Raw genomic sequence first — 13590 nt, 5'->3', positions numbered from 1 at the left:
CTGACTAAACAATATGTGCCACACACAAACACACACACACCTACACCTATTAGGATTGACACACTCAGGGAAAAAGTGCAGACCCTTACAAGTGCCCAGGGACCCCACTCCACTTCCTGCCAGCAGAAAGAATGACATTGCATATCCCAACTGATATGCTATGTATGTCCAACACACACTATGCTATCGTACGGCAGCACACCAGAATACATGGAAAACAATAGACACCACTGCTGGGAATGCCCGGAAATCAAGGGGGAGGGGAATACCTGATGAAAGAACCAAGTCTTACAGAGCACAAGTATGAGGGATTAGTTTGATAAAATTGAAACAAGTTATTTTCACATTGAAGAAATGTCCTTTTCCCTTCTCTCCTTGGTACATGTTACTAATAATGGATATATTTTTATATCAATAAATGGTGTTAAATTCAAGAGGAAAATAATGAAGTGGAAGAAGACATCCATATTAAAAAGCTATTCCTCAAAAGAATGAAATTTTGGAGGCATACTATTTAAATAGTACATGGCAAATAAATAGTATATACCACCCCAACTGGATAGAATCTATTTTCTATTCTCATTTATCTCTGAATTTTTAATAATTTGGGTGGTGTGTTTGCAGGAGAAAGAATCTGCACACTCCAGAAATTTGTTTCTGTGTCATTCTGAGCAACTGACCAAAGGACTTAGCCTCTAACTTGTCTTTTTGAGATATGATGCATTCTTCCCTAAAAGAAGTTACACTGTACAATCACAAAAAACCAAAGGCCCAATGTTCTCCCTTATTGCTAACACAATAAGGGGGTGGAGGGAATAACAGAAATTCATTGGATTAGACAAAGAGGAATGAAGGGTGGTGGTGGATGGGAACAGGAAAGAAAGTAACTTTTCTATGTTCACATATGAATACATGACCAGCGTAACTCCATATCATGTACAACTGCAAGAATGGGAAGTTATACTCCATGTATATATAATGTGTCAAAAAATACTCTATTGTCATGTACATCTAAAAAGAACAAAATAAAAATAAATTTAAAAAAGATAAAAAAGAAGTTACACTGTAGATTAAAATACTAAAGACATTTAAAAAGTATGACTAGAAATGGCTCCTTAGAATTAATTATCCAATACATTTAGTGTTCTAGGCAAAGCTTTATGTACCCCAAAGGTTTGAATTCAAGTTAAGGCCAATTTTAGGTCCTGTTTCTCATTAGCAATAGCACTAAATTAGTCATCCTTACACATCAAGGTTGAATCTGATGATGCTTTAAGTTTCATCTTTAGTCAGGCTTCAGAATGAAATACCTGAAGCAATTCAGGATAGTAGAAGGAGCATAAGACTATTAATCATAAGATTAGAGTATCAGACTTGGAACTACCCTGTACTCTGTACTCAGCTTTGATAATTTACATCTCTTATTCTTCTAAGCCCAAGTTTCAGGTGGTTAAACAGGAAGTAAAGAGCTTGCTTTGACAGTGCATTAAATGAAGACACAGAGTACCATGAAGTGCTTGGACAAACAGTGCCAGAAATGCATCGTGCATTCTGTACTCTAACATAAAGTAAACAGCATAATAATTTGGAATATAAGTGCCTATGAAAATAGATAAATGTGTCCTTTCTCAATGTCAGAGGTATTAGAGTCACTTAATAAGTATACTTGAGTTACTATGAAAAAAGCAGATATTTGACACTAGGTATTTGTCTCAGCAGGTGACTCACATACTGTTTTGGCTGCCACGAAACTACTGTAGATATGTCTAGACATGCAGCTCTCTGCTGCTCCCCTAAGAATATTCCATCCTAAGAGCCATGTTGGTCTACTTCACTCCACTATGGGAGATTTCTAATGCTGTAAATGACTGATGGTGTACTGTTCAGTTCTCCAAATTGCAACAGGTTCTAAAAATGAAGAAATCACCTACAAAATAAAACTTCATGTGGGGAAAATCATGCTTAATCACAAAGGCAGGTGGTGCCACTCCACCCACAACCAGAATCATCACAAGAAAGGGAGCACCCCATTGACTCACTCACTCTTTGGCAGATATTCAGCATCACTTTCGTTCCCACTGGTTTCACCTGAAAAGAGAGGAAGCGATTCCATTTGTATTGTACAATAGTAGGAAGTACATGAGAATGAGAACAATATAAAACCTCCACAAACCTGGGGACTTGAATTTTAGGAATAAGATGCTAAGCCTTTCTTTAAACCACTTAGTTATGTCACGTTAGGACAGTTGTCAAAAGAGAAACAGTAAAGCTGGGTTTAGTGGTGCCTGACTATTATTTCAGCCACTGGGAAGGCTGAGGTGGGAGGATCACAAGTTTGAGGCCAGCCTCGGCAACTTAGAGACCCTGTCTCAAAATTAAAAATTTAACAAAGGACTGGGGATGTACCTCTGTGGCAAAGTGTCTGGGTTCAAATCTCAGTATCAAAGAGAGAGAGAGAGAGAGAGAGAGAGAGAGAGAGAGAGAGAGAGAGAGAGAGAGAGAGAAAGAGACAGAGAGAGAATATGCAGTGGAGAATATAGTGGTTCCCCTTTATTTGCAGGGGATATATTCCAAGACACCCCAGTGGATGTCTGAAACTGTGGACAGTACTGAATCCTATATATATGTATTTTTTCCTGTACACACATCCTAAGAGAAAACTTAATCTATAAATTAGGCATAGTAAGAAATTAACAATATACTATAATAAAAATGTGAATATACTATAATAGCAATATATTATAATACATTGTAAGATGACACAATGTCTATGTGATGAGATGAAGAAAGGAGAATGAGGTAGGCACTGTGATGTATCATTAGGCTACTACGTAAGGATGAATTAACATAAGCACTGTGATTAAAGGACAGTTGATCTCATAACCCAGAGGCTACTCATTGACTAACAGATGGGTAGTGTACCCAGAGTAGAGGGCTGGACAAACAGATGATTCACCTTGTGGGCAGGAAGGAGAGAGACAGCTTGATATTTCACTACCTGCTTGGAATGGTGCTCAGTTTAAAACTTGTGAATTTTTTTTTCCTAGAATTTTCCACTTAATATTTTCCAACCTCAGTTGGTCAGTGGTTAAGTGAAGGGAATATCTTTTTTGTTTTTTTTGGTGGTGCTGGGGTTTGAACCCAGGGCCTTGTGCATGCAAGGCAAGCACTCTACCAACTGAGCTACATCCCCAGTCCTATGAAGGGGATATCTTAAAAGGCTCAGAAGAAACTGCTGTATTACATCTTCCCTTTGTTTCACTCCTCTGTTCCCCTCCTATCTCTAATTCTGGGCATTGACCACCTTTCCGATTAGTTTTGTTGCGGTACTTTTTTGGTGGTGGGGATTAAACCTAGATGTGCTTTATCACTGAGATCCATCCTCCGCTCTTTTATTTTTTATTTTGAGACAGGGTTCCACTAAGTTGTTTAGGGCCTTGCTAAGTTGCTGAGGCTGGCCTCAAACTTGTAATCCTCCTGCCTCAGCCTCCTGAGTTGCTGGGATTACAGGTTTTTGCTACCTCATCTGGCCTTTCTGACTAGTTTTAATAAGTTTAGTTCAGAGTGGATTCTAATTTCACATTCAACTCTTTATTTGTATATTCCAAATAAAGTATCAAAGGGAGAACAATACTGACCTGTCTAAACAAAAATCTCAATACTAATCAATTATGAATTTAGAATAACAAAAAATGTGGAAGAGTTTTGAGAAAGAGATTACCAAGTTTAAGAAGTAACAGTCTATCTCTTTTATGAAGCCTCAACAACCTCTAGCCCATACAGATTTTCCCTTTACTCTGAATTCTTACGGTCCTTGAGATGCTTTGAACTGTTCTTATTTTTCCCAATCATATTTTATGTATCTTGAGGATAAGGAGCTATGTTGCTTTCACAAGAAGTGTTGGTTGAGTTTTTTTTGTTTGTTTGTTTTGTTTTTTGTTAATTTTTGAGACAGGGTCTCCCTAAATTGCTTAGGGCCTTGTTAAATTGCTGAGGCTGGCTTGGAATTTGAGATCCTCCTGCCTCAGCTTCCTGAGACACTGGGATTATAGGTGAAGGCCACTGAGCCCAGATTTTGTTTTGTTTTCTGTTATTTTTTTTTCCTCTCTTGCTGCTGAGATTGAATGTAAGACTTCACACATGCTAAGCACGTGTTCTACCACTGAGCTACATCCTCAGCCAACAAGGCAGTGTTTTGTACCATAATTCAGGGCACACAGACAACTTACCAAAGGGAGGAGGGAAAAAAAGTTTAAAAGGGATGGGCATGTAGCTCAGTGATAAAGCACTTGCTTAGTGTATGTGAGGTCCTGGGTTTGATCCCAAAACTTGCAAAGAGGTGGGGCAGGGGGAATAAACAAAATTCTAGATTAGGTGTAAAAAGCTAAAGCAAAATAAGAAAAATACAAAGAAAGGGAAAACCTTTAAATGTATCAGGAAAAACAATGCTTAGGAATCAAAGATGAAAATATATGCAAGTTTGAGTATATACAATTGTAACATTTCTATTTAATCAAAAACCCATTAGTATACTAAAAAAAGAACAATAAACTGGAAAAATATTTATCAACATTGCAGATATAAAGCCAAGTTTTTACAAATTGAGAAGAAAAAGAATACAGGATAGGAATGGATAATTTGTAGAAGATTTATAAACAATGGATAAACAAGAAAACTGCTCAAATTTGAAATGAAGAAAGTAAATTAAAATGATAAATAAAACACAAAACTTCAAACATCTTATTAACAAAAAAAATGAAATCTTAAACAACTTAATCAGTATTGGTGAAGATTATAGGAAAAGAGGCATATTCAAATGCTATTCACAAAAACAGAAGCTGTTACAATCTGTTTGTGTGACAATCTGGCAGCAGCTATAAAAATTTTAGATCCATATTTTCTTTGAACAAGTAAGTCCACTACTTACCAGGGATTGAACCAGGGGCACTTAACCACTGCTACATATTCCCAGTCCAGGAACTTATTTTAAGATATATTCTTACAAATATACAAAAATATAAGCAAGGGCTGGGGATGTGGCTCAAGCGGTAGCGCACTCGTCTGGCATGCGTGCGGCCCGGGTTCGATCCTCAGCACCACATACCAACAAAGATGTTGTGTCCGCCGAGAACTAAAAAATAAATATTAAAAAATTCTCTCTCTCTCTCTCTCCTCTCTCACTCTCTCTTTAAAAAAAAAATATAAGCAAAAGGATGCACGTTGCAAATAGTGTTTGAAAACACATTCATATTACGTATTTATATTAATTAAAATGCTAGAAACAACCAAAATATATACAGGTTAAATAAATATTTTTTCTTGTTTTCATGGTACTGGATATCAAACTGAGGGTCTCACTGAGTTATATCCCCAGCCCCAATAAAATTATTTTATACCTATATAGGAAAATACAGTACAACTATGATGATCTCTGTGTAGATGCTGAAAGATCTCTGGAATACACTAATTTTTTTTTTTTAAAGAAAGGCATATAAAGTCAGAACACTATAAGACTATTTGTGTAGAAAAGATATTTGTATCCTTAGCACCAGGTACCTCTTAGGAACTTATAAAGCTTCTCAAAAGAAAGAAAAGAGGAAAGGAAGAAAAGGCAACATAGCTGGAAAAAGATCTTACAAAAGATCATTTAAGTGGGTCTAATATACTGATGTCTATGGGCTTTGCTGACATCATTTCAAAACAGTGAGTGAAGGTTAAGGGGATTATGAACCGAAAGGGAAATTTATAGGGATCAAAAAGTACCAGGCTGTCACTTTTTATCTGTGACTTCAACACACAAAAGTACAATGACAGAATTGAAGAAGGACAATAAGTCATTTTGTAACACTAGAAAATTGAATGTTAAGAAATGTTTAGGTTGGAATGTATTGAGTAAACCCTAGCTTGTACTGACAGAGTTGGCATATATAATTAGCCAGTTCTATAGACATTGTTCATATGCAGACAAAAGATTAAGGAGGAAAATGAAAATTTGAGAACTGTGACCTTGGAGCCAGGAGATCCTCAGGCATGAGAAAAACTCCTCCAATCCCCTGAAGAAACTGGAGTTAGTCACAGATTCTGGGTAAATGCCCTTTTTTGTTAAGCTACACAAAGGCAAAACAACCTTTTAGGGAAGAATTATAATGTAGGGACTGCTCCTTTTTATTTTTTGGTGCTAGAATTTGGAAATTCAGGCGGTTGAATAATTTTTTTCTTCTTTTCAACAATGAGATAGTTTTTTGGGTTTGTTTTTTTTTTTTAAGGATTTGACTCTTCAAATTTTTCTTTTTTTTTTAAATATTTATTTATTTTTTTAGTCATTGGTGGACACGACATCTTTGTATATGGTGCTGAGGATCGAACCTGGGCCGCACGCATGCCAGGCGAGCGCGCTACCGCTTGAGCCACATCCCCAGCCCTCTTCAAATTTTTCTTAAGCTAGGTGTGGTGGCACACATTTGTAGTCCCAGTTACTTGGGAGGCTGAGATAGGAAGATGGCTTGAGCCCAGAAGTTTGAGGTCAACCTGGGCAACAAAACAAGATCCAGATCTCAAAACAAAACTTGTCTTAGAGTAAATTTACTAAACTTCTCATCCACAAGGGATAAAACACACATATAATCCTGCCCCTGTCTGAGCGTACACTGAGCTGGGAGAGGTTGGAGCCGCCAGGCTCGGGCTCCCGGGGCTGCCTGGGTCTGAGGCTGGGGTACCTCTGTGGAGCCTGCTCCGAGCAGAGTGTGGCAGGGATCGGAGAGGCTGGGTTCTGGCTCTCGTGGCTGCTTGAGCCCAGGGTCGCGGAGCCTGCGGGGACCGCGAGCTGAGGCCAGCCACAAGTGAAACTTGCGACGAGGGGCAGCGGGACTCTGTCTCCTGGAACAGTTTTGTCCCGGAGCTGGGGAGCCCGCGGGAAGTGCGTCTTAGACTCTGCTCCCAGCGGAGCGTGCACCGAGCAGGGAGAGTCTGGTGCGGCCAGGCTTGGGCTCCCGGGGCGGCTTTGGCCTGGGATTGGGGAACCCGCGGCGGTTGCCCTGAGGAGCCTGCTCCTAGCAGAACGTCGCGGGGATCGGAGAGACCGGCTCCTGGCTCCCGAAGCGGCTCTGGCTCAGGGTTGGGGATCCTACAGGGACTGCTTCCTGGTCCGGGTCCTGCTGGGTGCTGCGGGGGCCTGGGGGGCAGAGTGGAGCTGCCTCCTGTGCCCAGAGCAGGCTAAGGGTCCCGCCAGTGTGGTATCGCGACACCCCAACTGCAGCTGGGGCCGAGGAGAGTAGCCGCCCACGCCTGGAACAGGACCAGCGACCCGACGGCAGGGTAGCCAAGTCAACCCACTTGGAGTGGAGGCCGTGAAGAGCTGCCGTCTGACCCTGCAAGGTAGGCAGTCCTGCGTCCCACTGGCAGGACAGGCTCGGCAGCCTGCCAGTGTGGTGGACGAGTAGCATCGAGGCAGTCACGTCACACTGGTTGGAGTGGGGGTTGAACAGAGCCGCCGCCAGCGTCCGGAAGGAGCCCAGAGACCCGTTGGAGAGGCAGTTAGGTACCCCCACTGGGAGTGGGGGTTGAGCAGAACTGCCGCCCAGGCCCGCAGGGTGGGCAGATCTGAGACCCACCGGCGGAACAGGCTTGGAGGCCGACCAGCCTGGTAGACACGTCACATCAATTGGAGCAGGGGTGGAGAAGAGCTGCTGCCCACATCCGGATCAGGACCAACGATCCGAGGACGTGGTAGGAACGTCACCGCAATTGGAGTGGGGGCAGAGTAGAGCAGCCACCCGTGCCCGCAGGGCGGGCAGACCTATGACCAACCAGCGTAGTGGATAGATCACCCTGATTAGAGGAGGATCATAGCCACTACCCGCCCTACAAGAGAGATATCCCAAATATACAAGAGCAACATAAATAAACAGGGGGAAAAATTTCAAAAACACAACAGTTTCACCAAGCAGAAAGAAACGCAAGCAACATGAAAAGACAAGGAAAGAAAGGACCATAAGCAATGCAGGTCAACTCAACTCTAGAAGAGGTAATAGCTGCAACAGATGGAATGTCAGATAAAGAGTTCAGGATATACATGCTTCAGATGATCTGGACTCTCAAGGAAGACATGAGACAGCAAAATCAGACAATGAAAGATCACATTGACAAGGAACTACAGAAACAAATCCAGGAAGTAAAAGATCAATTTCACAGGGAGTTAGAAGTAATAAAAAACAAACAAATAGAAATCCTAGAAATGCAGGAAGCAATAAACCAACTTAAAACCTCAATTGACAATACTACCAGCAGAATAGATCACTTAGAAGATAGAACATCAGACAATGAAGACAAAGTATTTCAACTTGAGAAGAACATAGACAGTTCAGCAAGACTGCTAAGAAACCATGAGCAGAACATTCAAGAGATATGGGATAACATTAAAAGACCAAACTTAAGAGTCATTGGGATACAGGAGGGCACAGAGCTCCAAACCAGAGGAATGAACAATCTATTCAATGAAATAATACGAGAAAACTTCCCAGACTTGAAGAATGAAACAGAATCCCATATCCTAGAAGCCTACAGGACGCCAAAAGTGCAAAATCATAAGAGATCCACACCTAGACACATTATAATGAAGATGCCCAACATACAGAATAAGGAGAGAATTTTAAAAGCTACAAGAGAAAGAAAGCAGATTACATTTAGGGGCAAACCAATCAGGATAACAGCTGATCTCTCAACACAGACTCTGAAAGCTAGAAGATCCTGGAATAACATTTTTCAAACACTGAAAGAAAATGGGCTCCAACCAAGAATCGTGTATCTGGTGAAATTAAGCTTCAGGATGGAAGATGAAATTAAAACCTTTCACGATAAACAAAAGTTAAAAGAATTTGCAGCTAGAAAACCATCTCTTCAAAAAATCCTTGGCAAAACATTACAGGAAGAGGAAACTGAAAATAACATTGAAAACCATCAGTGGGAGGTAGGACAGTAAAGGGGGGAAAGTAATCAAAGAGGAAAACTAATCAGGTTTAGTAACATAAATAAACAAATATGACTGGAGGAACAAACCAAATCTCAATAATAACCCTAAATGTTAATGGCTTAAACTCACCAATTAAGAGACACAGGCTAGTCGAATGGATCACAAAACAAGATCCAACAATATGTTGCCTACAGGAGACGCATTTGATAGGAAAAGATATACATAGACTGAAGGTGAAAGGCTGGGAAAAATCATTCCACTCATATGGACTGCGGAAACAAGCAGGAGTGTCCATACTCATATCAAACAAAATAGATTTCAAGCCAAAGTTAATCAAAAAGGATAAAGAGGGACACTGCATACTGCTCAAGGGAACCATACACCAACAAGACATAACAATCATAAATATATATGCCCCAAACAATGGTGCAGCTACGTTCATCAAGCAAACTCTTCTCAAGTACAAGAGTCTAATAGACCACCATACAATAATCATGGGAGACTTCAACACACCTCTCTCACCACTGGACAGATCTTCCAAACAAAAGTTAAATAAGGAAACTATAGAACTCAACAACACAATTAACAACCTAGACTTAATTGACATATATAGAATATACCACCCAACATCAAGTAGTTACACTTTTTTCTCAGCAGCACATGGATCCTTCACAAAAATAGATCATATATTATGTCACAGGACAACTCTTAGACAATATAAAGGAGTAGAAATAATACCATGCATCTTATCTGATCATAATGGAATGAAACTGAAAATCAACGATAAAAGAAGGAAGGAAAAATCATGCATCACGTGGAGAATGAACAATAGGTTACTGAATGATCAATGGGTCATAGAAGACATCAAGGAGGAAATTAAAAAATTCTTAGAGATAAATGAAAACACTGACACAACATATCGGAATCTATGGGACACATTGAAAGCAGTTTTAAGAGGAAAATTCATTGCTTGGAGCACATTCCTTAAAAAAAGAAAAAACCAACAAATAAACAATCTCATATATCATCTCAAAATCCTAGAAAAAGAAGAGCAAAATAACAGCAAAAGAAGTAGAAGGCAAGAAATAATTAAAATCAGAGCTGAAATTAATGAAATCGAAACAAAAGAAACAATTGAAAAAATTGACAAAACCAAAAGTTGGTTCTTTGAAAAAATAAATAAAATTGACAGACCCTTAGCCATGCTAACGAAGAGAAGAAGAGAGAGAACCCAAATTACTAGCATACGGGATGAAAAAGGCAATATCACAACAGACACTTCAGAAATACAGAAGATAATCAGAAATTACTTTGAATCCTTATACTCCAATAAAATAGAAGATAGTGAAGGCATCGATAAATTTCTTAAGTCATATGATCTGCCCAGATTGAGTCAGGAAGATATAGACAGCCTAAACAGACCAATAACAATAGAGGAAATAGAAGAAACCATCAAAAGACTACCAACTAAGAAAAGCCCAGGACCGGACGGGTATACAGCAGAGTTTTACAAAACCTTTAAAGAGGAACTAACACCAATACTTTTCAAGCTATTTCAGGAAATAGAAAAAGAGGGAGAACTTCCAAAGACATTCTACGAGGCCAGCATCACCCTGATACCTAAACCAGACAGAGACACTTCAAAGAAAGAAAACTACAGACCAATATCTCTAATGAACCTAGATGCAAAAATCCTCAATAAAATCCTGGCGAATCGGATTCAAAATCGTATCAAAAAAATTATACACCATGATCAAGTAGGATTCATCCCTGGGATGCAAGTCTGGTTCAATATACGGAAATCAATAAATGTTATTCACCACATCAATAGACTTAAAAATAAGAACCATATGATCATCTCGATAGATGCAGAAAAGGCATTCGACAAAGTACAGCATCCCTTTATGTTCAAAACTCTAGAAAAATTAGGGATAACAGGATCATACCTCAACATTGTTAAAGCAATCTATGATAAGCCACAGGCCAGCATCATTCTGAATGGAGAAAAATTGAAGGCATTCCCTCTAAGATCTGGTACAAGACAGGGATGCCCTCTCTCACCACTTCTGTTCAACATAGTCCTCGAAACACTGGCCAGAGCAATTAGACAGACAAAAGAAATTAAAGGCATAAAAATAGGAAAAGAAGAACTTAAATTATCACTATTTGCAGATGATATGATTCTATACCTAACAGACCCAAAAGGGTCTACAAAGAAACTATTAGAGTTAATAAATGAATTCAGCAAAGTGGCGGGATATAAAATCAACACGCATAAATCAAATGCATTCCTGTATATCAGCGACAAATCCTCTGAAACGGAAATGAGGACAACTACTCCATTCACAATATCCCCCCAAAAAATAAAATACCTGGGAATCAACCTAACAAAAGAGGTGAAAGACCTATACAATGAAAACTACAGAACCCTAAAAAGAGACATAGAAGAAGACCTCAGAAGATGGAAAAATATACCCTGTTCATGGATACGCAGAACTAACATCATCAAAATGGCGATATTACCAAAAGTTCTCTATAAGTTCAATGCTATCCCAATCAAAATCCCAACAGCATTTCTTGTAGAAATAGATAAAACAATCAGGAAATTCATATGGAATAATAAAAGACCCAGAATAGCAAAAACAATGCTAAGCAGGAAGTGTGAATCAGGCGGTATAGCGATACCAGACTTCAAACTATACTACCGAGCAATAGTAACAAAAACAGCATGGTACTGGTACCAAAACAGGTGGGTGGACCAATGGTACAGAATAGAGGACACAGAGACTAATCCGCAAAACTACAACTATCTTATATTTGATAAAGGGGCTAAAAGCATGCAATGGAGGAAGGATAGCATCTTCAACAAATGGTGCTGGGAAAACTGGAAATCCATTTGTATCAAAATGAAACTGAATCCCTTTCTCTCGCCATGCACAAAAGTTAACTCAAAATGGATCAAGGAGCTCGATATTAAATCAGAGACACGGCGTCTGATAGAAGAAAAAGTCGGCTATGATCTACATACTGTGGGGTCAGGCTCCAAATTCCTCAATAGGACACCCTTAGCGCAAGAGTTAACAACCAGAATCAACAAATGGGACTTACTCAAACTAAAAAGTTTTCTCTCAACAAAAGAAACAATAAGAGAGATAAACAGGGAGCCTACATCCTGGGAACAAATCTTTACCCCACACACTTCAGATAGAGCCCTAATATCCAGAGTATACAAAGAACTCAAAAAATTAGATAATAAGATAACAAATAACCCAATCAACAAATGGGCCAAGGACCTGAACAGACACTTCTCAGAGGAGGACATACAATCAATCAACAAGTACATGAAAAAATGCTCAACATCGCTAGCAGTCAGAGAAATGCAAATCAAAACCACCCTAAGATACCATCTCACTCCAGTAAGATTGGCAGCCATCAAGAAGTCCAACAACAAGTGCTGGCGAGGATGTGGGGAAATGGGTACACTTGTTCATTGTTGGTGGGACTGCAAAATGGTGCAGCCAATTTGGAAAGCAGTATGGAGATTTCTTGGAAAGCTGGGAATGGAACCACCATTTGACCCAGCTATTCCCCTTCTCGGTCTATTCCCTAAAGACCTAACAAGAGCATGCTACAGGGACACTGCTATATCGATGTTCATAGCAGCACAATTCACGATAGCAAGATTGTGGAACCAACCTAGAAGCCCTTCAATAGATGAATGGATTAAAAAAATGTGGCATTTATACACAATGGAGTATTACTCTGCAATAAGAAATGACAAAATCATAGAATTTGGAGGGAAATGGATGGCATTAGAGCAGATTATGCTAAGTGAAGCTAGCCAATCCTTAAAAAACAAATGTCAAATGTCTTCTTTGATATAAGGGGAGTAACCAAGGACAGGGTAGAGACGAAGAGCTGGAGAAGAAGATTAACATTAAACAGGGATGATAGGCGGGAGGGAAAGTGAGAGGTAAGGGAAATTGCATGGAATTGGAAGGTGAGCCTCAGGGTTATACACAACTACATATAAGAGGAAAGGAGGAGTAGGAGAAAAATTATATAAGTGGAAGAAACGATTTATAGTAGAGGGGAGGGGAGGGGAGGGGAGGGGAGGGGGGACAGTGGAGAATGGGATAGACAGCAGAATACATCAGTCACCAGAAAGGCAATTTGTAAATCAATGGAAATGTAACTGATGTGACACAGCAATCTGTATACGGGGTAAAAATGGGAGTTCATAACCCACTTGAATCAATCTGTGAAATATGGTATATTAAGAACTATGTAATGTTTTGAACAACCAACAATAAAATAATTTAAAAAAAAAAGAAAAGAAAGACTCACACACGCAGATTTAAAAAAAAAACACATATAAAATAAAGGAAAATGATAATGTTTTACAAACACTTGGGTTGGCCCCTAGGATCTTGATATTTTGCATAATTTGTAATTTATAATTTCTTTCTTTATCTAGTAAATAAAAATATGTATGACACAGGGTTAGAAAACTAATAACACATGGGAAGGGATTCAAAATAATATCTGGCAAGAGTTTCCATTTTGTGTATCTAGTTCTGAATTAAATAAAAAACTGTTGATAATATTCTTATTGAGAATAA

At 39.3% G+C, this 13590-nt stretch overlaps 1 protein-coding gene and 1 pseudogene across 5 annotated transcripts in view; both read right to left on the bottom strand.

The window, feature by feature from the left end:
- LOC308656637 (protein SET-like) overlaps positions 1 to 13590 on the bottom strand; it is a 119174-nt pseudogene that overhangs the window by 35681 nt on the left and 69903 nt on the right. The gene's annotated exons all lie outside the window — the stretch shown is intronic.
- The window catches only part of DENND2C (DENN domain containing 2C), an 85608-nt gene that overhangs the window by 21232 nt on the left and 50786 nt on the right, over positions 1 to 13590 (bottom strand). For 2 of the 4 annotated variants that reach the window (XM_081307906.1, XM_081307907.1), the window contains exon 7: positions 2044 to 2088. In XM_081307906.1, coding sequence (XP_081164032.1) covers positions 2044 to 2088 — 45 coding nt within the window. Of the gene's footprint in view, positions 1 to 2039; positions 2089 to 13590 lie in introns of all 4 variants that reach the window. The other 2 variants (XM_081307908.1, XM_081307909.1) reach the window with 1 other exon arrangement.

The sequence above is a fragment of the Spermophilus citellus genome (genome assembly GCF_964194105.1).
Source record: "Spermophilus citellus genome assembly, chromosome: 9".
Classification (NCBI taxonomy): domain Eukaryota; kingdom Metazoa; phylum Chordata; class Mammalia; order Rodentia; family Sciuridae; genus Spermophilus; species Spermophilus citellus.
This window is presented reverse-complemented; position numbering and strand designations above follow the sequence as displayed.